Source organism: Symphalangus syndactylus, chromosome 13 (assembly GCF_028878055.3).
Source record: "Symphalangus syndactylus isolate Jambi chromosome 13, NHGRI_mSymSyn1-v2.1_pri, whole genome shotgun sequence".
Classification (NCBI taxonomy): domain Eukaryota; kingdom Metazoa; phylum Chordata; class Mammalia; order Primates; family Hylobatidae; genus Symphalangus; species Symphalangus syndactylus.
In genome coordinates this window covers 21180949-21207427 of record NC_072435.2, presented here as the reverse complement: position 1 = coordinate 21207427, position 26479 = coordinate 21180949, and the positions used below count along the sequence as shown (strand labels likewise).

General features: G+C 43.4%; 2 protein-coding genes across 13 annotated transcripts; one reads left to right on the top strand and one right to left on the bottom strand.

Moving 5' to 3' along the window:
* Window positions 1-2597: 2597 nt before the first annotated feature.
* ZNF772 (zinc finger protein 772) lies at window positions 2598-16897 on the bottom strand. 4 transcript variants are annotated; one of them, XM_055239925.2, is made up of 6 exons: window positions 16640-16667; window positions 10316-11285; window positions 9686-9724; window positions 8712-8838; window positions 8098-8220; window positions 2598-7453 (listed from the first exon to the last, which is right to left on the bottom strand). In XM_055239925.2, the coding sequence occupies exons 2-6, from the start codon at window positions 10346-10348 to the stop codon at window positions 6309-6311; spliced, it is 1467 nt and encodes a 488-aa protein (XP_055095900.1). In that variant the 5' UTR covers window positions 10349-11285; window positions 16640-16667; the 3' UTR covers window positions 2598-6308. The 4 variants fall into 4 exon arrangements, with proteins under 4 accessions (XP_055095900.1, XP_055095901.1, XP_063471432.1 ...); XM_055239926.2 differs by lacking the exon at window positions 8098-8220 and having other exon boundaries at window positions 16640-16897; XM_063615362.1 differs by lacking the exons at window positions 8098-8220; window positions 16640-16667 and having other exon boundaries at window positions 8712-8832; window positions 10316-15060.
* A 111-nt stretch (window positions 16898-17008) lies between these two features.
* Window positions 17009-25078, top strand: LOC129461061 (zinc finger protein 419). 9 transcript variants are annotated; one of them, XM_055239902.2, is made up of 5 exons: window positions 17009-17271; window positions 19439-19477; window positions 20781-20910; window positions 21426-21524; window positions 22169-25078. In XM_055239902.2, the coding sequence occupies exons 1-5, from the start codon at window positions 17239-17241 to the stop codon at window positions 23401-23403; spliced, it is 1536 nt and encodes a 511-aa protein (XP_055095877.1). In that variant the 5' UTR covers window positions 17009-17238; the 3' UTR covers window positions 23404-25078. The 9 variants fall into 9 exon arrangements, with proteins under 9 accessions (XP_055095877.1, XP_055095878.1, XP_055095881.1 ...); XM_055239903.2 differs by having other exon boundaries at window positions 17022-17271; window positions 20784-20910; XM_055239906.2 differs by lacking the exon at window positions 21426-21524 and having other exon boundaries at window positions 17030-17271.
* The last annotated feature ends 1401 nt before the right edge of the window (window positions 25079-26479 follow it).

Below are 26479 nucleotides of genomic sequence, written 5' to 3'. Positions count from 1 at the left end.
TTGCTGCCATGGACATTATTGTGTATACCCAAAATTTATATGTTGAAATCCTAACCCCCTAGTACCTCAAAATGTGATGTATTTGGAGGTAGGACTTTAAAGAGGTAATTAAGTTGAAATCAGCCCATTAGGTTGGACCCTAATCTGACCAGTGTCCTTATAAGAAATTAAGACACACAGAGACACCAGGGGTACACATGCATACAGTAATGGCCTTGTGAAGAGACAGAAAGAGGGCAGCCATGTGCAAGCCAAGGAGAGTGGCCTCAGAGAACTCCCAAACTGCCAGCATCTTAATCTTCGACTTTAGAATTGTTAGAAAATTAATTTCTGTTGTTTGAGCCACCCAGTTTTGGTATTGTGTTATGGCAGCCCTAGAAAATTAATACAATTACTCATTCACCTATGGATGGTCATTTGATAATTTTTTTAAGTGTTCTAGTTATTGGTTACATGTGAAGTTTCCATACCTTCTCCCCACAAAGTCAAGGCACATCATCCTCCTGGTACGTCAACATGTTCACCAACCAGGAAACTCCACCAAGCCTCTGCATCGAGTTCTAAGTTGGTAGGGAGGAACGAGGAAGGGGTGTCTCATTTTGTAGCTGTGATTAAATCACACTCACATGGCTGACTTCAATCTCTAGTTCCTTTCCTCTCCCCAAAGGTCAATCTGGATCAAAGTTTCAACCCTCTTATTACATGGTTGGTCTTTCTGATGAAGAGCCCCCATTCTGAACCTTTCTAGGAACCTACAGTGAATCACTTTGTTAGTATAAAAAATACACTCCTCTCACTCAAAGAATTGCAAGATTTTTGTAGCACTAAGCCTGGGACAAACATCCAGATATATTTTTTATTACACCACAGACTGTATTTAATATAATAGATTAATAGATTTTCTATTGTTAAACCAACTTTAAAATCCTAACAAATCTCGAGGCTGGGTGCAGTAGCTCACGCCTGTAATCTCAGCACTTTGGGAGGCCGAGGCAGGCAGATCATGAGGTCAAGAGATCAAGACCATCCTGGCCAACATGGTGAAACCCTGTCTCTACTAAAAATACAAAAATTAGCTGGGCATGGTGGCGTGCACCTGTAATCCCGGTTACTTGGGATGATGAGGCAGGAGAATTGCTTGAACCCAGGAGGCAGAGGTTGCAGTGGGCTGAGATCACACCACTGCACTCCAGCCTGGCAACAGAGGGAGACTCCGTCTCAAAAAAAAAAAAAAAAAATCCTAACAATTCTCACTAGAATATGACTTATTCTTTCTCTCTAAGAGATATATAGATATAGATATATGTATTAAATATCTTTTTTTTTTTTTTTTTTGAGACGGAGTCTCACTCTGTCGCCCAGGCTGGAGTGCAGTGGCACCATCTCGGCTCACTGCAAGCTCCGCCTCCCGGGTTCACGCCATTCTCCTGCCTCAGCCTCTCCGAGTAGCTGGGACTACAGGCGCCCGCCACCACGCCCAGCTAATTTTTTTTGGATTTTTAGTAGAGACGGGGTTTCACCGTGGTCTCGATCTCCTGACCTCGTGATCCGCCCGCCTCGGCCTCCCAAAGTGCTGGGATTACAAGCGTGAGCCACCGCGCCCGGCCGTATTAAATATCTTTAGTGGAGGATTTTTCAGATCTCTTGAGTGAGCCTGGTCAGTTGGTATGTTTCAATGGATTTTTGTTTTCCGAGTTTCAACTTACTGAGAAAGGGTTGTCTAAAACAATCACACATTATCCATTATATGTTTCAAAGTTATCTAGTACTATACTATGTTTCATTGCTCATATCTGTAATATGTGATTTATGTTCTTTCTGATTATAAAAAGGAGACACCTTGAATAAATTATTAAAATTGACAGACCTTCACTATATCAGAAAGAAAAAAATGGGTTCATAGATTTTCTCAAAAAAGAAAAAACTAAATAAGGTTACTGTGAAAATGAATTCCGAGGCCCTAATACAAAGCTGGAGAGCTCAGACAGAGCCCAAAAGTCATCCTGTGTTAAGGAGACATAGCTAAGAGTCTGGGTTTGCCAACTGGAGTGTACAGAGCAGAGTACAGGAGAGAAAAAACTTCAGAGATATAGAGGGCCATCCCCAAGCATTCAGCTGAGTATAATCTGTGTTTGCATATAGAAAAAGACCAGAGCATGGGTAAAGAACCACCTGAAAGGATTATACGGGAAGCAATTCCCAAGGCTTATACAGAAAACATGATAGTTCTCATTCCAACCAGCTTGAGTAAAAAAAACTCATAATTGATGAAGCATTAGGTAGAGAATATAGGAAGGCTGTGTCTCAGTAATGGGAGGGGAATTTGTCTTAAAATTTAGGCTGCAATAATCTCATCGAGAAATGCTTAGAATCAAGACCCCCCAAAAGATCATATTGTTTCCAAGTAACTTAACCACATAACAGAAAAAAGAAATCTAGAATATCTATAAAAATTAAAAAAAATATATCAGTACCTAAAATTCAGTGTCCAATCAAAATTAAACCATGTTAACAGTATCAGACAAGGGAGATTTTAGAGCAAAGAATATTACCAAAGATTAACAGGATCATAATGATAAAGTGGTCAACACATCAAGTGGACATAAAATAGGAAATATTTATTATTCACCTAATAAAAAGATATCAAAATATGTGAAGCAAAAGCTGACAGAACTGAAGAGAAGTAAATCCAATTTAATATTCAGAGATGTCAACAATCCTCTTAAAATAATTGCTAGAACCAAAACAAAACCACAGAATGTCAATAAAGATAGAAAAAACTTAATTAACATTATCAACCATTTTTGCCTTATCAACACTTGTAGAACCCCTTCATCAAACGAGAGTACAGTATACATTTCAAGTGAACATGTAACTCATACCAAGATAGCCCATATTCTGGGCCACAAAGCAAATCTCAATAAATGTAAATAATTCAAGTCTTAATGTACTCTGACCACAATGGAATTATTGCAGAAATTACCAGAAAGATAAGCAAAATCACCAAATATTTAGAAATTAAATAACATACATTTAAAAAGAGCCATGTGTCAAGAAGAATTTTTTTAACTGGAAAACATCCTAAACTCAACTAAAATGAAACCACATCGGCTGGGCACAGTGGCTCATGCCTGTAATCCCAGCACTTTGGGAGGCTGAGGCAGGCAGATCACGAGATCAGGAGATCGAGACCATCCTGGTGAAACCTCGTCTCTACTGAAAATACAAAAAATTAGCCAGGCGTGGTGGTGGGCACCTGTAGTCCCAGCTACTCAGGAGGCTGAGGCAGGAGAATGGCGTGAACCCGGGAGGAGGAGCTTGCAGTGAGCTGAGATCACGCCACTGCACTCCAACCTGGACGACAGAGCGAGACACTGTCTCAAAAAAAAAAAAAAAAAAAAATATGAAACCACATCAAGCTTGATGGGAGGTAATTAAAGCAGTTCTCAGACAGATTTTTAACATTAACATTTTCCCCCCATATTAGGGGAAAAAACCCAAAGGTTTGAAACGAAGGACCTCAGCTTCCAAGTTAAAAAGTAGCAAAAGAAATGAAATCCAATAAAAGCAGAAGGCATTAGTAAAAGTCAAAATGGAAAAAAAAAAATCCCAAAATATCAGAAAACAGAAAATTCAATAATACCAAGTACTTTAAGATCAATAAAATTGTAAAATTGATAAATCTCTACCTAAACCAATCAAGGTTAAAAGAGAAATATAGACATTACCAGTATCAGGAATAGAGGAGGTTGCACCACTACAAATTCTACAAGTATGAAAATAATATTTTGAAAAATTTGAGTACTTAAATGAAACAGAAAAACTCCTTGAAAGACACAAATCATCAAAGCTCACTCTAGAGATTGATGGATGGATGGAGTGACAAACAGATGGACGGACAGACAGATGTATATATAACTAGTATAGCCCTCCATCTACCATGGAAATCAAACTTGTAGTTAGATGCTGTCCTACAAAACACACTTCAGGCCCAGAGAGACAGACAGACAACAGACGCACACATAGACAGATGTACATATAACTTGTACAGCCCTCTATCTACCACAGAAATCAAACTTATAGTTAGAAACTTTCCTACAAAACAAACTCCAGGCCCAGACAGTTTTCTTGGTGAATTCTATCAAACATTTAAGGAAGAAATAATACCAATTATTCACAAACTCTTCCAGAGAGTTGAAGAGCAGGAATACTTCCCACCTTACTCTATAAAGCTGGCATTATGCTGATACCAAAGCTAAACCTGGGCAAGATATAAAATTAGAAAGAAAAAAAAGTAAGCAAGCCAGAAAGAAAATTAGAGACAAATATCACTCATGAACATTGGTGCAAAACTTGTTACAAAAAAACAAAAACAAAACAAAATAGCAAATCAAATTCAACAATATACTAAATGACTAATACATCATGACCAAATGGGAATTATTCCAGAAATGCAAGGTTGGCTTAATATTTAAAAAAATCAGTCAATGTAATTCACATTAAACAACTAAAACAGAAAAAGAAAAAAACCACATAGGATTATGGTCACCAGAGTCCAAGAAAATGCCCCACAAATCCCTATTTTCAACTTTGTGTAGTTCTCTTCCACTTTTAACCAGGATTAGTTAGGGTTACTTATGAAATATAGCAGAAATAATGGCTCATCACTTTCAGTTTAAGGTAATGACAGATACTGTGGCTTTGTTCTTGTGTGAGTTCTCTCCTGGATCACTTGCTTTAGAACTATTTCTCTACAATGGAATACTCTTAGCAAAGTACAAATGAAAAGAAATAAACTATGAAACACAGAACACACCATGAGCCATAATTTCAGAGTTTAAGAAGCCAAAAACATTAGAATACATATTAAATTACTGTATCTCTGTAGAATTCTAGGAAATACAAACAAATCTACAGTGACAACAGACCAATAGTTGCCTGGGGATGGGTGAAGGAAAGGGAGAAAATATAAAAGGAATCAGGAAACTTTTGGTTTGAGAAGTGCCAACATGTATCAAAACTTATCAAATGGTACACTATAAATATGTGCAGTTTATTGCAAAAATGTTTAGACTGACTTCTGGACAGTAACCTTAGCCATAAGAGACACAGGTATGGAAATATTTCTGTAAACCCTCATAATGGAGCCAGAGTTATGGAAACACATGTGGATGCACCTTTAGAAGGGTCATATTCCGTATAGTTTGCTGCAGTTTTCTCATTCCTTTATTAATCTGGGTCTCTGCACCAACTATGATTCCTACCTGGGCCTTCTGGAGGACAGCCAGTGTTAACTGCCTACTGAAAAATAGACTTCAGAGATCTTGACATGTCCCATGAGTTCAAATTCTCCTCAAGAAGCCTTGGGAATATGAAGTATCTTCTGGGAACAAGGGACCTAATTCATTTTACTCCCAGACACACTAGAGATTATCACAACAAATGCCCAATGCTTAGGGTGACCTCAATTACACAAAAAAAATCTTAGCATATAGACCAAAAGATTAGGGCTACAAAGACTGGCATTCTTTCCTAGGAGAGCTTAAGCAGTCAAGTAAGTTAGCTTGACACTAGAATAAGAGCTAGTCTTTGCCATCCTATCACTTCAGAGATACAGATAGTCGGAGCTCTCACAAAAGCTGTTCATCCCTTCATACTGGCTTAGCCCAATTCTGTACTCAACCCAACCCACAAAGCGAACAGAATCCCCAAGATTTAAGATAGTCTAAAAATTAAGGCATTTGTTGCAAAACCAGAATATAAGGCAGCCAATTTCAGGTTAGGTGTCTTGGAGGCTACAAAAATTCATCACAAGTGCCATGTGAGATCAACTATATCCATGAAGGGAAACCTCTGCCAGTGGTCAGCAGAACAAAGTTCCCATCTTTCTGGCTAAAACTGGGTAATGCTCATGCTTAAACCAGTTGTGGGGCAGAAAAAAAGTGAGAATCCTAGATGGCCTCAGGCTACTGATGATTCCCTCCAGGGAAGGGAGAAGTACAGAGGTCTGTCTTTTGAAACACATTGGGATTACTTTTGCACAATGCAGGACTCTTCCAGCACAAAGACAGATGGCTTCTAACAGAGGCACTGCCTTGACGAAATTCCAGCAAGAGTCTAGAAAATTCAGCATAGCTCCAGAAGGCTTCCCATACAGCTGGCACTCAGAAGAACCTCCCCAGGGTGAGTGAGTGAGTGTATAAAGTTCTACTTCTGGCTGTCGGCTACACATAAAGGCTACACTTGGAGCTTCTCTCTGGTGTCAGTTATTATGTTGAACAAGGAAACGGAATTATCTATCTCCCATCCTAAGGCCTTTCTCCAGTGTGAATTTTCCAGTGGCGAATGAGGGAAGCCCTCTGCCTGAAGGCCTTCCCACATTCACTGCACTTATATGGCCTTTCTCCAGTGTGAATTCTATGATGCTGAACAAGTACATGTTTGTGGCTAAAGGCTTTTCCACATTCACTGCACACATAAGGCTTTTCACCATTATGAACTCTTTGATGTGCAATAAGGTCAGAGCTTTGGCTAAAGAACTTCCCACATGCGATGCACTCATAAGGCCTTGCTCCAGTATGAACACTCCAATGTTTAATGAGTCTGTATTTGTGACCAAAGTATTTTCCACATTCACTGCACTCATATGGCCTTTCTCCAGTATGGATACTCTCATGCTGAACAAGTGTAGATTTGTGGCTATAGGCTTTCCCACATTCACTGCACTTGTAAGGCCTTGCTCCAGTGTGTACTCTTTGATGTACAATAAGGTTAGAGCTATGATTAAAAACTTTCCCACATATGCCACACTCATAAGGCATTTCTCCAGTGTGGATTCTCTGGTGCTGAGCAAGTATGGGTTTGCGGCTAAAGGTTTTCCCACATTCACCACACTCATAAGGCCTTTCTCCAGTGTGGACTCTCTGGTGTTGAACAAGCGAGTCTTTGCGGCCGAAGGTTTTCCCACATTCGCTGCATTTGTAATGCCTTTTTCCACAGTGAGAGGCCTCCTCACACTTGTTGCTGTGTGGCTTCCACTCATTGTGAGGGACATGGTGCTGGAAAATGCTTGAGCTGGCTAGGAAGTCCTTACAAGCCTCCCCTGTCACAAAAGACATCTCCGATGATTGCACAGCACAGTTGTTCACAAGAAAGGCCCTGTTCTTATCCCTTCTAAAGGGTTTCTCTCCACTGTGCTGCTTCTGGTGCTGGTGAAGGTTTGCACTGAACCAGAACTGTTTCCCACACAGCACACACATGTATGGTTTCTGCCCTGGGTGTGTTTCCTGGTGCTCAGCCAAGTGCAAAATGTCTTTTAAGACCAGGCCACATGTCCCACAGGGGTAAGCCTTCTGAGTAGAAGGACCTCCCTTAGGAATCCTGATCTGTGACATTCCTATAGAAAAGCTCTGCTCAAAAGGTATCTCTTCATCCTCCATTCCATGCCAACAACCTGAAAGCAGAGAAATGCTGGTGAAGTACAAATTGACAGAGGTGGAAGGGGAAGCCTCACTACAAATATGTGTCTAACACAACTAAGACCAAGGTCATAGGACTGTTGTTAGGACAAGGGTCCAAACTCAAGTTCAGCAAATGTGTACTATATAGTAGTTGGCATCTAAATGTCATGGAATGAGAAGGCCTCAACTGGGAGAGGACAAAGATGTGGGGTACAGCACAAAAAAGAGGCAGGTCTCAAATAAAGTCATTCACCATCAGATTTTCTTGGCTGCTGGGGACAGGTGAGAGTTGTGCAGAAGGTTATGGTCCATACCAAAGAAAATCAAATTGCTACTCAGTAGTTGGTGTTTAAGGACTATTTGGGCTGCACATCTCATGAAACACTAAGTACAGGCCAATGTTGGAAGGCACTGTAGAACAAGCCACGGAGAGGAACAGGTGAGACATGGAGGCAGAGGTATGGAACATCCAGAGGCCAAAAGCCACAGTATGAAAGGCAAGTATATAAATGAGAAAGTAGATAAAAATGAAGTATGGCCCAGTGGCCTTAGCACTAATACAACTGTAGGCACAAAGAGGCTATGGAATGATATGAACCCAGCCCTGACATCACACCTTTCCCCAGCTCCCACTCACCAGGGCCACTGCCACCTGGAGTCTCTGTGGCAACAGCTAGGGTCATGTCCACCCAGTCAGGTACCCAGGGCTCACTACCCATCACCAGTGAGGCAACTATGTGGGACATGAAAGATGCATGTCCTGAGGGAAAGACAGAACAGCACTGGTCTGGGTAACCCAAATAGAAAACTAAATATTATTAAAATAATCTCAGAGTAGGGTCTTGCAGGAATAGCGCAGTGGTCCTAGCAAGTAGCGACCATAATGGTCCTTACAATTCCTGGCATAAGCAGGAAGAGCGCAGAATCCCAGGCACAGAGGTGTCATGGATATAGACAGAGGAATTCAGACAGGGAAAGGACAAGGTGGATATGACCCACTGGGCTGACAATACAATGCATAACTCCTGAATCCATCCCTGCAAGGCTCTGAGACAGCAAGCGCTGGGAATGCTCAGAAGGAGAAAGTAGGAGTGCAAAAAGCTCAAGCCCAGCACTCACAGAACCTACTCCAGGAACTAAGAAATGAGGCAGTGTCCATGGCTCTGATGTAGGAAGGACAAAGATTCCCTGAAAAAAAAAGGGAAGGGCAGGGCCCAGTCCAAGTCACTGGGGTGGATGTGACGGCCTTACCCAGAGAGGCCATAAGTGCAAAGTTCTCCAGCATCACATCACGGTACAGGAGCCTCTGAGCCTCATCAAGGAGCACCCACTCCTCCTGGGAGAAGTACACGAACACGTCCTCAAAGTTCACCTGCCCCTGCCACAATCGGGAGAGCCAAGTCCATGAGCAGCATCTCTCCCAAGAACCCCCGTCCGTGCCCCAACACATCTCCCTCCTGTATACCCTCCTACCTAACTCCTCAACTCAAGAAATATCAGGACCAGGTGTCACTGGTGTCTTCTCTCTCCTCATGGTCCCAATAATCACTGTGTCTACCCATAGCAACCACAGGCAGGTGAAGAAGTTGTCACCCTCTAAGCTCTGTGCCTAGCATACAGGGCCTCACCCTTCTGTAAGCGAATTCCTCTGGGGTCACTAACATCATGCTTACCAGACAACCAAAGATGGGCTTGCCTTTCTCCTTTAAGCCCAGAGGTCATCAGTCTACACTTCTTTCCATATGTACATCACTCTTTGGATCACAGTTATCTCACAACTCTGGCTCTCCGTCCATCACTTTCCTGGCTCACTAAATGCACTACCACTGTGAAATGAATATTCTCTTTTAACTCCCAATCTACATAATCATCTTTAAGCCATTTCAGGATGATTCCCGCCCCCTTGCTCTTGGTTCCCACCAGACATGACAGAGACCTGCAATTTATTGAAAACTCCCATCTCAGTCTCACCTCTAAGTATTTTGCACAGGCTCGTTCCTGTGCCTGGAACAACCTTCCAACCTTATTCCAATGGTTGGCAGAAATGGAAACCCCTCCATAAAACCCCTGGCCCAGAGTCAGGACCCTGGGCTTGGGGCTTCTCCAGAGTCCTCAGACCCAAGAGATCGGAGAGTAGCAGGAGAGTGTTCTATATAACACCACAATGCTGTAGAGTGTGTTGGGTGGGGGTGGGATCGGTGAGAACATGGACATTCTCCCCTCACCTGTATAGGGTCCACAATTACTTCTGAGTTCATGGGAACCTGTGGGGAAGAGGGAGACTAAGAGAGTCAAGCAATCTTGAAGAAACCCCAAAGGCTCAACCCCATCCCATATTCCTACCCTGTTACAATGTGCCTGGGAGCTGAATGTCTACCCTCTGTGCCTCCATCTTCAAGGATGCCTCTTAACTGTGTTACCTTGGAACAGTGCTCATTATCCACCCCCATGGACAACAAGAGTCTTCCCTCCATGAGCAGTCTATGGAATACTTTTTAAACCCTCGGATTCTGGCTCTCCTCTGTTCAGAACCTTCCATGGCTCCCATCACCCTCAGAATAGAGACCCAGCTACTCCAGGTGCAATCACTTATAAAGCGCTCTGATCCTTTCAGACACTAAAGGCCCAGTTTTCCCAAATGCTCCAGTTGTGAACCATTTCTGAGCCTTTGCATACACTGGTCTCTCTGAATGAACGTCCTTCAACTCGAGCTGTCAAAATGGGTCCCAAGCACGAGCGCCCCCACTGTTCTAGATACAGGGGCCTGAGCTGCAGTAACCCGAGGAGCCGTTCATTCGAAGCTTTAGGATTCAGAGATGGGGGTCAGCGCGCAGATTCGCAGGCGCAGCACCCACCTGTGCCGGGCCCATCGGCTCAGCCGCCGCCATCGGGCCTGTGGACGACGGAAGGGTGGCGACAAGTGCAGGAACCTGGGATCAGCCGTCCAGGGCCCAGCCCAGCGGCTAGGTCACTCGGGCAGAGTCACTGTCGAGCCTCAGGCCCACCTCTCTTCAGGGAAGAAGACACTCTCTCACGTTTTCCCTTTTCTGTCACCTCAGGTCTGACATTGCGTTCTGGAGACTAAACCAGTGGATTAATGGAAAAGCAAATAAAATGTCCACCAGAGGAATGGTAGAGGAAGTCCCGCCCTGACGTTTTCCTCACCAACGGAAACGCCTATTTCCTGGGCTTTCATTGGCCCAGAGCCGCCAAGTTTTCTGGGTAATGTAGTTCCCACGGCACCAACACTCGTAAGCGGCGTCTCGCGTCACCTCCAGGTCAAAAGCCCAGAAAAGATCGCCAGGGGCACCTGGAAATGGTGTCCCTCGTTTCCAAGGCCCAGACGGAGCTTTGCTTCCTCTTGAAGGAGCCACATCTGTATTTCTGGTGAACGTCGTGTGTGACATCAAAGGAATGTTTAGAGACATGATTTCAGGCTTCCTTACGCAGAGAATGCTCATCAAAAAATAAAATGGACACACCATACACTAACGTCACTCAGATTTCTATAGCTGGAAGTTGACAAATATTGTTTTCAAATGCGTGTAGCCTGATGCTCCAGAGTTAGTTTGGCGAGCCTCAGCATTTTCTGTCAGGCACAAGAAAGACTCCAGACACCACCAGGACGTGGAACATGGAGTGGGGATGTTTGGTGGCCTTGAAGTAAGTGAATAATGCTTCTGTCTCTGGTTACCTCAGAAAATATTTCTCCTGCTTATACAGCAGTGATTGTGTCAAACCCAACAAGTAATACTCTTGTTCAAGATAGTATTTCATACTCCATATACAGAGATGTATTCAATATTTTAAGTGTTTTACAAGTATCTGAAAAGACAGAATTCATCAAATGTCATATGGCAATGAAAAGGGCAACATGAACACTTTCTGTAAAGAAGAAATAGCCACCAAACTAGATTTCTATACACAACAAAATGTCTTTTATGGAAGTGTGATGTAAAACTATTTGAAACCAAAAATGATAAACATAATGGAAATACATTTACACAGAAAATAGTGTTTAAAATAATACTCAAGGCCAAAGAAAGTTGATCCCAGGTGAAAAGTCTGCAATGAGAGAAGAAATGAAGATGAAAAGAAGTGCATCTTTTGATTAAAATAACAGCTTATTATGGTGTAAAACATAAGTAGATCTACTTATTGAGTTAGAATGATGGAATTCCCGTGCGTAACCTCAACTACATATAAATTGAAAGAAGGCTAGTTGCTCAAAGTTTTAAATCTTTTATATTGCCAAGTGGAAAGTAAATGTATTTACAATCCTGTATGGCACGCTAATGTGTTAAACGTTTGTAATTTTTAGCTTAAATATAATAAATAGAGTCAGTGTATATACTTTTCAAACTAGAAGAGGAAAAGTTTGGAATATAAATAATCAATAGAAAGGTAAAATAATAGTAAAATAAGTGGAACAAGTGAGGCAAAGAAAAGCACAATGTAGGATATATTTAAACTGTCAACCTAAATAACAGAGATTCTTCAAAGATGTTGAGTTCATTCAGGAATGCACAGGGAATTTGCAAATCCAGGACATGCAAGCTATAGGGACTATAGCCATATCAGGCATATCCAGAGAGCTTGAAACAAGGAGAAGCTTTCAAAGGCAAAAGGGAAAAGTACACATAATTTGTTTTGAGATAAAAAGAACATTGGTCACAGATGTTTATGGCAGAGGTTAACACCAGTTCATTAGTGGAGAAATTTGTCAGGCAAGTGTTCTACTACATCTAGAGCTGTCCTTGTAACTCCTGTAGCAAGCTGCGGTTTGAGAAGTTCTTGTCAAAAGTTCTTTTAACGGGAATATGTGCATTAACAGCCCTCAGAGACTTGGTAATAGCTCTTATCTTAAGTGTGTGTGTTTGAGTGCCCTCTTTTCTCAGCCTCCTGGTTTTATTTATTTATTTATTTATTTATTTATTTTACACAAGTTACTCATTTTGATTTTGACAACTTTTGCAAAACCTAAATGACTATGCAATAAATACTCAAATAAGCAGTTAGTAATTTTTGATGGACCAAAACACCCTTCACGAGGTATTCTCTTTTCTTCAGTGAATTTCCACAGAATTTGAATTATGATAGAAAGCACAACTAACATTCCCAGACTCCCTACTCTGTCAGTAAGAAAAGAATCATGTTGTAGTTAGGAACATCCAGAATCTGCTTTAGAGAAACCAAGACCTACACTTGAAGGTTACCAGGCCCTTGACTCGCCCAACGGGGCTGAGATGTCATCAGGGAACTGCACATCATCAACATCTTCTGGTTAGTCATACAGGGGTGGGATAAGGATAACAATAATTTACATTTAATAATGTCCATATCCTAGACATTGTATCAGACCTTTTATAAACACTAGGCACTTTTGCCCTGTAAAGTGGATTTGTCACCTAGATTAATATGAGGAAACTGAGGCTTCATGTGTCTCTAATTTGTTTTCAGCTGTGGCTGTTAAGTGGCATAGTTGGGAATGGAGTCCAAGGAGCCATGACTAACTACTGCCCAACGTGGCCTCCTACCCTAGGTCATCTATCTGGGTAGGTTCAGAGCCCTTTCTATGTTAGACAAACAAGGCTATGAAAAATTCAATGTCCCAGGCAGCTGACATGAGGACAAGAATGTGTCTTGCCTTTTCTTCGCCACAGAAACATGAACCTTCAGCTTCATTTATTCCCTAAACGTGGGTTCCTTGGATGCCCATCAAGAATCAAAACAGGAAAAGTCCTGCTGGCCCACAAATACAGAGGGTTTGATAGGTGAAATGTTATTGCCTGAGCCTCACCGTATCATCCCAACCACCCACATATCCTGTTACCTCTGCCTCCTAATATGTCTCAGGTCATCTTCTTCTCAACACCTCCAATTTCATGCCCTTGGGCCAATCTGCCAACATTCCTGAACTACACAATGCCTTCTGCCTTGTATCCTACATCAGTTTTTTCTCTACTTCAGTTCGTTCTCCACATATCAGGCAGAAGATGACTTCAACACAAATCAGGTTCTATTTGGAAGAATCAGAAGTATGTTGGTGGCTAGAGGGGGAAGGGCTTCCCTCCAAACTTCAGTGTTATAACATGGTTTAGGGTTATAACATGTCCTGCATTTTCAGTGGTCCCACCAGTAATTTCTATGTTGTCTTGTTTGTCAGGCTTATTGCTACTGTCCAGCCCCTAGGATTTCTTCCTCAGCAGAGGACTCCTGTGATGCCCCTGACTCAATCCACGTTCTCTTTCTCCTGTCTCCTTTACAGCAACAACTAAAATCATTTCCTTGCAAACCTAGGCCAGTGAACAGGAGATTCACAACCATGTTATCGATTTGGTGCTGCCCTTCACATTTCATGGAACATGAAAGCTCATTGAGGGTCTGAGTCCACTGCCCAGCAGAGAGAGCATAGCCACGTGCCATTTATGTGAGAATGCAATCTTGGTACATTTAGAGTAACTGTTTAATCCAATATGCAGATGGATGGTGTTCAATTAGGGATTCTCAAAATTTTTTTAAAACTAATTCTCAAATAAAATCTCATATGATTCCTATTCCATTTAAAGACAGTGATTTTGTTTTCCTGTGCTTTGAAACTAGAATATCCTTGTTGTCTCAATCCCAAGACAGAAGCCAAGCTAAAAAACAAAAGGAGCAGGACTTCACAGAAGCCCTAAGGCTCAATGAAGGATGGGCCATTGCACATTGCACAGTCTTTTTAAAAAAACAATAATTGTACTGCTATCCACACATCCTTGTGAGTCATTTCTCATCAGACATATATTCTAAGCCATATGCAGTACATACAGCAATAAATTCTAGTAATCATCCTGACAGAATCCTAATGAAGGCGGTGGATGAGCATTTACCAGATTCAAATGAATGCAAACTGAAAAATAGGCAAAACTATGTTAGATGACACGATGCAAGAAATCAGAAATGCCACAAATTAGACCTCCTTGGTGGGTGAATAACTTACAGCGGGGGTTACAGAAATGCTGGTATGGCCGGGCGCGGTGACTCACACCTGTAATCCCAGTACTTTGGGAGGCCTAGGTGGGCAGATCATGAGGTCAGGAGATCGAGACCATCCTGGGCAACATGATGAAACCCCATCTCTACTAAAAATACAAAAAATTAGCCAGGCATAATGGTGCGTGCCTGTAGTCCCAGCTACTCGGGAGGCTGAGGCAGGGGAACCGCTTGAACCCGGGAGGCGGAGGTTGCGGTGAGCCGAGATTGCGCCACTGCACTCCAGCATGGTGACAGAGTGAGGCTCTGTCTCAAAAACGAAAAATAGAAAAGGAAAAAAAAAAAATGCTGGTATACTAACACTGTTCTTTTTTGATTGGCACACTGGTTTTAGAGATATGTTGACTTTGGGAATATTCATTGAGCTGTACAACTACATGTTAATTTTTGTGAATGTCATTTGTAAATTAAAATGTACCAAAAGTTCATGCTAACAAACCTGAGGTGCCTATTTAATATTGTTATGCAGGCTGGATGTGATGGGTCATGCCTGTAATCCCAGAACTTTGGAAGGCCTAGGCAGGTAGATGGCTTCAGCTCAGGAGTTCAAGACTAGCCTGGGCAACATGGCAAAACCTGTCTCCGCAAAAAAAAAAAAAAAAACTAGCCAGGAGTGGCTTGCACTTGTGGTCCTAGCTACTTAGGAGGCTGAGGTGGGAGGATTCCTTGATCCTGGGAGGTGGAGGTTGTGGTGAGCTAAGATGGCATCACTGCACTCCATCTTGGGCAACAGAAGGAGACCCTATCTCAAATATATGTGTGTGTGTGTGTGTGTGTGTGTGTATAATTCTCCAATGTGGAATAATATATATATTATTCTCCAATGTGGAATAATAATTAATAATAATACTAATAATTCTTGGGCATTTACCCAATTGAAATAATAATTCTTGGGTATTTACCTGATTGAAATGAAAAACTGTCTTTAACAAAAATTCTTCCAGTGATCTGGTAGAATTGTAAGAAAAAAAATTCTTTAATCCTAAGGCAAATATACAGTGGTTTTATTATTAATGTACAGTTTCTGACAAACAAATTCTTAACAGATGAGGTGTACTAACTATGGTATATACAGACAATGGAATACTACTGAGCAGTATAAATAAAGCATTGCTACACAAAACAAGGGTGAATCACAAATGCATTACACTAAGTGAATGAGGCCAGACTGAAAAAGCTACATGCTGTTGGATTCCATGTACGTAACCCTGGAAATGTGTATGTTCCTAAAACTCCAAGAAGACAGAAATCACATCCATGATCCTGGGGCCAGGAGTAGGAGAACGAATTAACCTCAAAGTGGCATGAGAGAGGAGGAGAGAGCTGCAAACTGACCACTGGGCACAATCATGTCCAGTTTCTCATATCACTGCTTTCTGCATGCCCTGGCCGAGCCACTGTGTCTTCCTTCTTGTTACTGCAACTCACCAAGTTTTCTCCCATCATATCTCTTTGGCACTTGCTCTACCTTTTACCTGAATATTTTAAACTTGGTTCTTTCATAGCTGCCTCCTTCTCGGTTTTTTTTTGGTGTCAACTCAATTATCACCCTCAAGAAAGCCACCCACATCCAACTCATCTGAATGGGCACTGTCCTCAGCCTTCAGTTTAAACATTTCCAACTCTGTCCTCAATACAACTGCCATTCTCTCACATTCTCTCCTTCATATCCCCTATTATTTTCACCACTACTTAGAATAACTTCTGGCATTTGTTATTTATGTTTGCCTGTTTTTTTTTTTTTTTTTTACCATTCTAGGTTGTTTCCAGGTAGAATGTGGGCTTGGCAAATTCTACAAAACAAGACCAATATTTTCAAGGCTTGACCTGGGAGGAGAGAATGGTGTATTTGGGTGGTGTGCACAGAGGAAAAACTTTTTCTCAGTATTTTCAGTCATTTTTTGGTGAGTCAGTGTTCAGCAGAGCAAGGACATCCAGGTAAGTCTCAAAGATGTGGTATCTATGGAAGAGTAGATTATTGTAGTGGTTAGGAATAGCTGTACTCTTGAGTAGTTGGTGATCCTGGCTCCTTAGTTCCACTGGAGCTTCCAAAGAGTTTATAATCACCAAGCCAACATCTGCTGGGATGGTGTCTTTGAGCCTAAGACTATGTTTGGGCAATAACAGGACATAGGGCTGCTTACCTGTTGTGGAGCAGAACCACTCTTCTGAAATATTAGTCTCCTTCCTCCTTGAGGAAATGGTTATATTTTCCCATCCTGTGGCCTCATCTCCCTGCCTACTTTTCCTTATAAGGATAGTTCAGATGGGTCTTGGCTGTCTAGCTGAGGCTCCATCGCCATCATCATCTCCATCTCCATCATCTCCATCATCTCCATCATCTGCATCTCCATCTCCATCATCATCTACCACCTCCAATCTCCATCTCCGAAGTTATGTCCACTTCCTCGAAGTTTGGAGCCACGGGAACTACACTGCCCAGAAGGCGCCGCGCCGTGAGCCGCGATGCTTGGCCAATGAAAAGAGGTCTGCCCGAGCGGGCGACGCGCAATGGGTGGGACTTCCGGCGTCTCCCTTCGGCGGCCACTTTCACTGCCCTCAAGAGAACTCAGCCTGCTGGAAGCTGGTTGTTCGCCGAGGCTACCAGCGCCGGAAAGCGCGGTGGCGACGCGCTGTGTTCTCGCCGTGCAGAGGCGGGTCTGAGGCTCGGTGGCGGCGCCCAGGGTGACCCGGGCCCTCTCCTCGGTCGCTATCTCACCGCCAGCTCTACCCACAGGCTCCGATGGCAGCGGCCGCGCTGAGGGACCCAGCTCAGGTGAGCGCCGTGTCCTCCCGGCCTCCCCCGAATCCTAAAGCCCTGTGAGGGCCGCCTGCTCAGGTCCCCAGGTGCAGAACTGTGGGGCGTTCGTGGGCGGGGTCCCGTTTCTGACACGCAGTGTGATGGGGTGGGAATGGAGGGCAAGGGGCCCGGCTCGCAAAGATGTGAGGCGCACTCAGCGAGTCCCGAACCTGAGGCCTCCTAGTGTCTGTAGTGGGCAGCTTGGGAAGGGACGAGTCGCGTGTCGAGCGACAGCCCGAGCAGCTGCGCTTTCATCCTGAGGGGGCCACAGTGGCCGCGGAGGGCTGGAGACAGAAGAGTGACACGATCTGTGTCTCAAAGTTTGCCAAAGGCCCCTCAAGGCAAAACAGATTGGGGTGGGGGTGAGGCGGGTGAAGACAGACCTGTGAGTGGGTAAATTCAGTAGACTAGTGGAGAGTCTACTGGGACTGGGCCATAGAGGAGGGGAAGTGATCAGATCTTGGATGGATTTCAAAAACTGAACAGACGGGAATTCCTGTTGCATCAGATGTGACTGTGAAAGAAAGTAGGGAATGAAGAGCCATTCTGGATTTTTATTTGTATTTTTGTTTGTTTGTTCCTGAATATCAGGAAGGATGGAGATGGGGAAGGCTGTGCAGGGAGTAGGTTTCGGACATGGTAATCCTGAGATGACCCAGAGTGGAGGTGTCGTGTCCACATGGGCAGCTTGCTCACTCACATCTGGAAGTTTGGGGAGGGATCTGGGCTGGAGATATGGTAGATATGGACTGGGTGGGTAGAGGCCTGGACTAGGGTAAGGCCTGGGGCTCCTATTTAGGAGGGAGAATCTTAAGGTTTCCTTTCAGATGGGCCCTAAGGTGAGAGAAGGGAGAGATGGCCCTGTAGGACGGGGCTGCCTCTATAGCATGGAGTTTTGTGGTCAGAAGTGGTTCTGTCTGGTGTCTGCAGGAATGGAGGGTTATAGAGTATGAAGACCCAGGACTGGATGGAGACTGCAATGTTGGGTAGTATATAGGTTTGCCACTCCAGGCTCAGCAGTTCCTCATGTCCAGTCCGTGTGGAGAAAAGGAAAGGTCAGCCAGGCTGGTGGAGCAGGCCCTTTGGTGCCTAAGTTTCCCTAGCCATCAGCACAGGACGGATGATCAACTGCTCCGGTAGAAGGGCTCTCAGCAGGATGGTCTTCAGGGGAGTATATAGCAGGCAGCCAGGTTGCCAAAAGGAATGGTATCTGCTCAGGTTTCTCAGACCCAGGTCCCAGTTTATTACCTTGTGAATTTATGAGGTAAGTACTTATTTAAGCAGTAATTGATCATAGTTCATATATACACGGGGCAAATAAAACAACACAGATTTATTAAACCGATGTAAGCACTTCATAAATGGTTGTAAAGTTAATATACTGGAAAGTATTTGATTAAAATAAAACACCTTAAGTATCACAATCTTAATTTAAAAGTAAGTTTAAGAAACCCATATTTTCTTTTTCTTTTCTTTTCTTTTCTTTTCTTTTTTTTTTTTTTTGAGACAGAGTTTCACTTTTGTTGCCCAGGCTAAACTGCAGTGGTGCAATCTCTGCTGACTGCAACCTCTGCCTCCCTGGTTCAAGCGATTCCCCTGCCTCAGCCTCCTGAGTAGCTGGGATTACAGGCATGCACCACCACGCCTGTCTAATTTTTATATTTTTAGTAGAGACGAGGTTTCACCATGTTAGCCAGGCTGGTCTCAAACTCCTTACCTTAGATGATCTGCCCACCTTGGCCTCCCAAAGCGTTGGGATTACAGGTGTGAGCCACTGCGCCTAGCCAGAAACCCACATTTTGAAAACCTACCAGTTTATTTGCACTGAAAATGTTGACAGAAGCATTAATTATGTGTACAGTAAGAGTTGATACTTAGTCCTAGACACATGAGAATGAGTTTGATACAAACAATAGTCCTATTGAGTGAATACCATTATTATTGCCATGTTGCAGATGGCAACACCAAGGCACAGGGAAGTTGAGCGTTTTTCCAAGGGCGCACAACAGGTAAGAGGCATCACTAAGAACCAAAGCCCAGATTGCAGATAGTCAGGCACACCTGACTCCAGGCTAGACTAGGGGGCTTGGATGATCCTTTAGCAACATCACTATCTGGTTCTCATGGCCTTGATTTTCCATAGGTTCCTGTGACTGCGGAGTTGCTTACAGACCATGAGGAGGTAAGTGGAGGATGTCTCAGGTCCTCACCCTCAACTCCTACCTACATGGTCTTCAAATTATGGTGTCTTGAGGCTCCTTGCTTGCTATTCTCCCTGCCCTTCCATTTGAGTTCCCTGGAAGATGGTCACACAAAGTCAGGGCCCTGAGTCCAGACTATATATTATTATTATTATTATTATTATTATTATTATTATTATTTTCTTTTGAGACAGAGTTTTGCTCTTATTGCCCAGGCTGGAGTGCAAAGGCACGATCTCGGCTCACTGCAACCTCTGGCTTCCGGGTTCAAGTGATTCTCCTGTCTGAGCCTCCCGAGTAGCTGGGATTACAGGCCTGTGCCACCACACCAGCTAATTTTGTATTTTTAGTAGAGACAGGTTTCTCCACGTTAGTTAGGCTGGTCTCAAACTCCCGACCTCAGGTGATCCACCTGCCTCGGCCTCCTAAAGTGCTGGGATTACAGGTGTGAGCCACCATGCCCAGCTCAGACTATATATTATATGGAGAGGTTCTCATTTCTGGCAACCAATGACAGGAGGTTTAGAAGGCATAGTGATCAACATTAGAAAATACATGGAGGTAAGGTTGAGCTGGGAATGCTTAGGCAACCTCAGATCTCCATTATGACTGGGGGAAGCATCAGCAGGTATAAGGCAAACCTGAAGTGGTTGGCTGAGGAGCCGAGCTGAAGTGTCCAGATATGTGTGCAATTCCAAGTAGCTGAAGATGAAGCAAGAAAAAGAGCCAAGGAGGGAGATCTTCAAAGTGGGGCTGAGGATTACCCCTGGCAGTCAGTGCCATTGGGGGTCTGGGATGGGATGGAGTTCTGATTGCATTTGGTAAGTGCTCTCTGGATGCCATGTGTAGACTGGCATGTGGTGACACTAGGGGAGGCACATAGGTGGTGTAGGGGGCAGTGGTTATGGTACAAAGTATGTGTACATTCTAGTGAGTGTAAACAGGTGTCCACAGGACCTTGTACTGGGGGCTTCAGGGAGAACACTGACACAAATTTGATTGTATTTGGGAAACACAATCTGGGGGATCCAAGGTGAATTGTCTGGCAAGAGAAGAGTAGGACTCTGCATACCATGCCCAGAGCTGAGATGGACTTTATCTGCCTACCTGCCTATTGTTGCTCAGTGGGAGCATGAGGAGAGAGTGGGCATCAGTGGCTCTGGGGCAGGGTCTCTCCTCTGAGGTGGGGATTAAGGAAGAGAGTGAGCAGGAGTGGATGTTTAGGGGGATGCCTAAATTCCCCAGTAAGGAGGCCGCAGATAAACTCAACTCTCTCCATCTTAGCAGGGCTATGTGACCTTTGAGGACGTGGCTGTCTACTTCTCCCAGGAGGAATGGAGGTTGCTGGATGAGGCTCAGAAGCTCCTCTACCGCAATGTGATGCTGGAGAACTTTTCGCTTCTGGCCTCTCTGGGTAAGGTTCTCACACCCCACCCCAGCATCCTGAGCTGGGCTCGGCTCTTCCTCCTTTTCCTAGGGAGAGGTCTGTTCTTCCCGAAGCTGAATTGTGGGCACTCATTCCTTCTCCAGTATCCTGAAGTAGCTATTGTAATAGGCCCGGGCTGTGTATACTACCACCTTCTCTCCCCGAGCTGCCCCAGAGCTGTGCAGGAAAGGGTTTGGGGGTCAGGAGTCTTGCAGTCAGCTTGATGGATCTTACCCCTGGTGGCCTCTCTGTGGCCTGGTGACACTGTGCAGATCTGTGGTAGTTCTATTCCCCTACGTTCTGCCTGCCTCCTCTAGCCAACATACCTGGGTGTCTGTCTGTGCCAGCAATTGAGTCACCAATGTGATTACTATTTGACTGGGTTGTTCCTGCAAGACCCTCCTCCAAGGTTCTTTCTGTACTATTTTGTTTTCTTTCCTGTGGTCCATGATGAGATAAGTCATTCTGGCTCAGTGCTGCCACTCACCTGTCGTTTTCCTTAGGACTTGCATCTTCCAAGACCCATGAAATAACCCAGCTGGAGTCATGGGAGGAGCCCTTCATGCCTGCTTGGGAAGTTGTGACTTCAGCCACGCCGAGAGGTACTTGGTGGGTGGAGCTCAGGGAGGTATGAACTCGGGGATGGGTTCATATCATACCAGTAGGCCCAGATATTTTGATACCAAGGCAAGAGGTCATCGCTGATTTCTATCTTTTCTTCCTTAGTCACCCATTTATATCTATTCTGATATTTGACCCAGGGCTATTCCCCACCTCTCTGTCCTCCATGTTTCACCCAGTCCTCAGCAGCACCTTTCAGCAGTGGCTTTCACTGAATGTGTGGTGAGGTGGATGCTTATCCTTGCATAGTCCTTGAGCACCAGCTATTTGGTTGCCGTTGTTTTTTTCTGGACCTGGACATAACCTTCTGTGCCGTGTTCCTGTGTCTCCAGCAGCCAAAGTCCTGTGGAAAGCCATTTGCAGAGGATTGTGTTGGGGACTGTGCCTCTCCTCCCTGTGCTTTACCCCATCCTTGCATCCTTGGTGCTCATGAGGCCTCCCCAAATCCTTGAGCTGGCCAGGTTCTGCACTGCACAGCAGGCCCTTCCCTGCCGAGAGCTAGCCCTCCTTATTTCTGCCAGCAGCCCCAGGCACTAATTACTGGGTGTGTCAGACACCTTTGTGAGAGTGCTGCCTCCTCACACCAAAGTCTATATTTACTTCTTCAACATTGCTCTTCTTTCAGGTTGTTGGCATGGATCCGAGGCTGAGGAGGCTCCTGAGCAGAGTGCTTCTGTAGGACTGCTCAGTTCGAACATTCAGCAACACCAGAAGCAGCGCTGTGGAGAGAAACCCTTAAAAAGACAAGAGGGCAGGGTCCCAGTTTTGAGGAGTTGCAAAGTTCACCTATCAGAGAAGTTCTTGCAAAGCAGGGAGGTTGGGAAGGATCTCCCGACCAGCTCAGGTGTTCTCAAGCACCAGGTGACTCACACGGGAGAGAAGTCACATAGGAGCTCCAAAAGTAGAGAGGCCTTTCATGCTGGAAAAAGGCGTTACAAATGCAGTGAATGTGGGAAAGCCTTTGGTCAGAAATATTTACTTGTTCAGCACCAGAGACTACACGCTGGGAAAAAGACGTATGAATGCAGTGAATGTGGGAAGTTATTTAGAGATATGTCCAACCTTTTTATACACCAAATAGGTCACACTGGAGAAAGGCCTTATGGGTGTGGTGACTGTGGAAAATCCTTTAGCCGTAATGCTCACCTCATTGAACACCAGAGAGTTCACACTGGAGAAAAGCCTTTTACATGCAGTGAATGTGGAAAAGCTTTCAGGCATAATTCCACACTTGTTCAGCATCACAAAATCCACACTGGAGTAAGACCTTATGAGTGCAGTGAATGTGGAAAATTGTTTAGTTTCAACTCCAGCCTCATGAAACATCAGAGAGTTCACACTGGAGAAAGACCTTATAAGTGCACTGAATGTGGAAAATTCTATAGCCACAAGTCCAACCTTATCAAACATTGGCGTGTTCATACTGGAGAAAGGCCTTACGAGTGCAGCGAATGTGGGAAATTTTTTACCCAATGCTCAAGCCTCATGCAACATCGAAAAGTTCACACTGGAGAAAAGCCTTTTAAGTGCAATGAATGTGGGAGATTCTTTAGAGAGAATTCCACCCTTGTTAGACATCAGAGGGTTCACACTGGAGCAAAGCCTTATGAGTGCAGGGAATGTGGGAAATTTTTTAGCCAAAGCTCAACCCTCATGCAACATCGAAAAGTTCACATTGGAGAAAAGCCTTTTAAGTGCAATGAATGTGGGAGATTGTTTAGAGAGAATTCCAGCCTTGTTAAACATCAGAGGGTTCACACTGGAGCAAAGCCTTATGAGTGCAGGGAATGTGGGAAGTTTTTTCGCCACAACTCCAGTCTTTTTAAACATCGAAGGATTCATACTGGAGAAATGCAGTGATTGTGTGAAATCCTTTAGCCAGTGTTTCAACCTCATTCAACACCAGAAAGTTCACAGTGGAAAAAAATCTTGAAGGTAACAGATGGAAATCCATTAGCCACACCTCCAGTTCTCATTCAACACTGGACAGTTCACAACGTGGACAATATAGTGAATATGGAAAAAGGTTTCAGCCAAAGGCCTAACCCTATTCAACACCAGAAAGTTTAGACTGGAGAAAGGCCTTAGGGTGGCAGGTTATGTACTGTCTCTGAATCAATATGACCTCACTTAAAACAAAGTCTGAGGATGGCCTTTATGAGGGAGCTGGCAATTGAACATCATTCATCTAAATATGCACACTGGAGGCAAGATGAGAATTCCTGACAGATTGTCCCTCCTGAGAAGATAGCCCTCTGCCTTGGAGCTCCAGAGAGTGGGAGCCCTGTGTTCTTGGCTGCACCAGTCGAATGGAGTTTTAATCTCGCTGAGTTTGGAGTTGGGGGAGGAAAGGAGTGGTCTTGTTTCAGATGTGACTCACTTTTGCTGTTCTTATGAATGTTAGATCTTCTTTAATAAATATTTATTTGCCGTACACCCTTATGACCATCTCCAGAGACTGAATTGTGTTTTTATAATTTTCACCCTTTTGGCTGTGTAACAGGTCTGCAAGCTCCTCACTCAGTTATTCTGTAAGTTGATCCAAATGTTTGAAATTTTAAGAACTTGCCAAATTGTGTTCTAAATGGTTACCATTTCATATTTCCTCCTGGAATATATTAGATTTTCCATTTCTTCACATTACTGACAGTTTATATGTATAGAAGTGATAGGCCATTCATTTTAGCCATTTTACTAAGTGTGAAGTAGTATTTCATTGTAGTTCTTAATTTGTATTTTTCTGATGACTCAGTTTTGAGCATTTGTTAATGTGTTTACTTGTCACCCATATATCTTCTTTAGTGAAATGTCTGTTGGTATTTTTTGCCTGTTTTTTTAAAACATTTGGTTGGTTACAAGTTCTTAATATTTCTGGAGACAAATTCCTTATTTGATATAAGCATTGCCAATATTTTCTCATGGTCCGTGGCTTTTGTTTTCTTTTTTAAAATTTAGAGATGAGGTCGTGCTTTGTTGCACAGACTAGTCTAACTCCTGGCCTCAAGTGATCATCCTGCCTCAGCCTCCCAAAGTGCTGGGATTACAGGCATGATCCACCATGCTTGGCCTTGTTTTCAGTTCTTAACAGTATCTTTCCTAGAGCAGATTGCCTTAATTTTATGAAGCCCAGTTTATCCATTTGTTATTTTATTCATTGTGCATTTGGTGTTGCATCCTCTTACTATACCATATCTTTGCCGATAAATAAAAGCCTTATGTGAGTATGCTACTGTAATCTTATGAGTATTTTTAAATATCCAACTTCTGAAATATTTGTAGGTTTAACTACAGATAAATAATTCAATGTATAGATAAATGTGTACATATTCCCTATCTTTACTGAGACAGCCTAGCAAGCCATGGCATTCCAGTAGTTTTGAGCATATTTAATACCCAGTTATTGGTTTGTATAATTTTTTAATAAAAGGAACCAGAACTCCTTAGAGAAGAGGCTGTTTTCAAGTTGTGGCAGAAAAGGTACAACATGATTTGAGGAAATACTGCATTGGAAAATAAATAAATGTTCACAGAATAATGTTGATGTATTAGCTTTTTATTGCTATCCTGACAAATCACCACAAACTTATGGTTTAAACAACACGAATATATAAGTATAACAGAAGTCTCACTGGGTTAAAATCAAAGTGTTGGCATGATTATGTTCCTTTCTAGAGTCTCAGGGAGAACCTGTTTCTTGCTTATTTGAGTTGTTAGCATATTTAAGTTCTTTGTGGTTGTAGGACTGAGATTCTTTTTCTTGATGGCATCAGCTGAGGGTCATCCCTAGAATATGTAAGAACTTTTATGAAATAATTAAAGGAAGTAGTAATACCAATTGTATACAAACTCTTCCAAGAGGACAAAGGTTCAAACAATTCTGGACTATATGAAAGTTAGCATTAACAGGACACTAAAGCAGGCAATGACATTAAACAAAACTACAGACCAATAATCACATAAATATAGACACAGAGCCTTAAGAAAATTTTATCAAATTGAGGCACTTGTCCTTCAAATCACCCCCTTGGGTCTCTTCCAAGCATACTTGCCTTTCTTTCTTGTTCTAAAGCCTTTTAAAATAAACTTGCACTCATGCTAAAACAAAACAAAAAGACATTTAGCAAATTGAATCCAGCCATATACAAACAATAATAAATCATAACCTAGTGAGGTTTATCAAGAATAGAAGTTTGATTCAACAATTCAAACTATTTATATTAGCAGACTAAAATAAAAATTTCAAAATGCGCTGGGCACGGTGGCTCACGCTTGTAATCCCAGCACTTTGGGAGGCCGAGGTGGACGGATCACGAGGTCAGGAGATTGAGACCACGGTGAAACCCCGTCTCTACTAAAAATACAAAAAATTAGCCGGGCGTGGTGGCGGGCGCCTGTAGTCCCAGCTACTCGGAGAGGCTGAGGCAGGAGAATGGTGTGAACCCGGGAGGCGGAGCTTGCAGTGAGCCGAGATCGCGCCACTGCACTCCAGCCTGGGTGAAAGAGTGAGACTCCGTCTCAAAAAAAAAAAAAAAAAAAAAAAAAGAAGGAAAGATTGGAGTATCAGCTGCGGAAAACTGAAATCCAGGCCCATCTCCAATTACAACAGGTTCCAGATGAGTCCGAGAGTTCTCGACACTCATTTCTCCCCCATCTCCTACTCCATCATCTCCATCTCCATCTTCTCCATCATCTCCATCTCCATCATCATCTCCATCTCCAACATCATCTCTATCTCCATCATCTCCATCATCATCTCCATCTCCATCTCCATCATCTGCATCTCCATCTCCATCATCATCTACCATCTCCATCTCCATCATCATCTACCATCTCCATCTCCATCATCTGCATCTCCATCTCCATCATCATCTACCATCTCCAATCTCCATCTCCGAAGTTATGCCCACTTCCTCGAAGTTTGGAGCCACGGGAACTA

Bases quoted from the DNA above. Each gene is read 5' to 3' on its own strand.
- ZNF772 (XM_055239925.2), bottom strand. From the start codon at position 10,348: ATGGCGGCGGCTGAGCCGATGGGCCCGGCACAG. The intron at 8,839-9,685 runs GTGAGGGGAGAA...CGATTGTGGCAG, and splicing joins TAATTGTGGACCCTATACAG to GGGCAGGTGAACTTTGAGGA. The intron at 7,454-8,097 runs GTGAGTGGGAGC...CTCTGCTTTCAG, and splicing joins TCCAGGTGGCAGTGGCCCTG to GTTGTTGGCATGGAATGGAG.
- LOC129461061 (XM_055239902.2), top strand. From the start codon at position 17,239: ATGGCAGCGGCCGCGCTGAGGGACCCAGCTCAG. The intron at 19,478-20,780 runs GTAAGTGGAGGA...TCTCCATCTTAG, and splicing joins TGCTTACAGACCATGAGGAG to CAGGGCTATGTGACCTTTGA. The intron at 20,911-21,425 runs GTAAGGTTCTCA...CGTTTTCCTTAG, and splicing joins TTCGCTTCTGGCCTCTCTGG to GACTTGCATCTTCCAAGACC.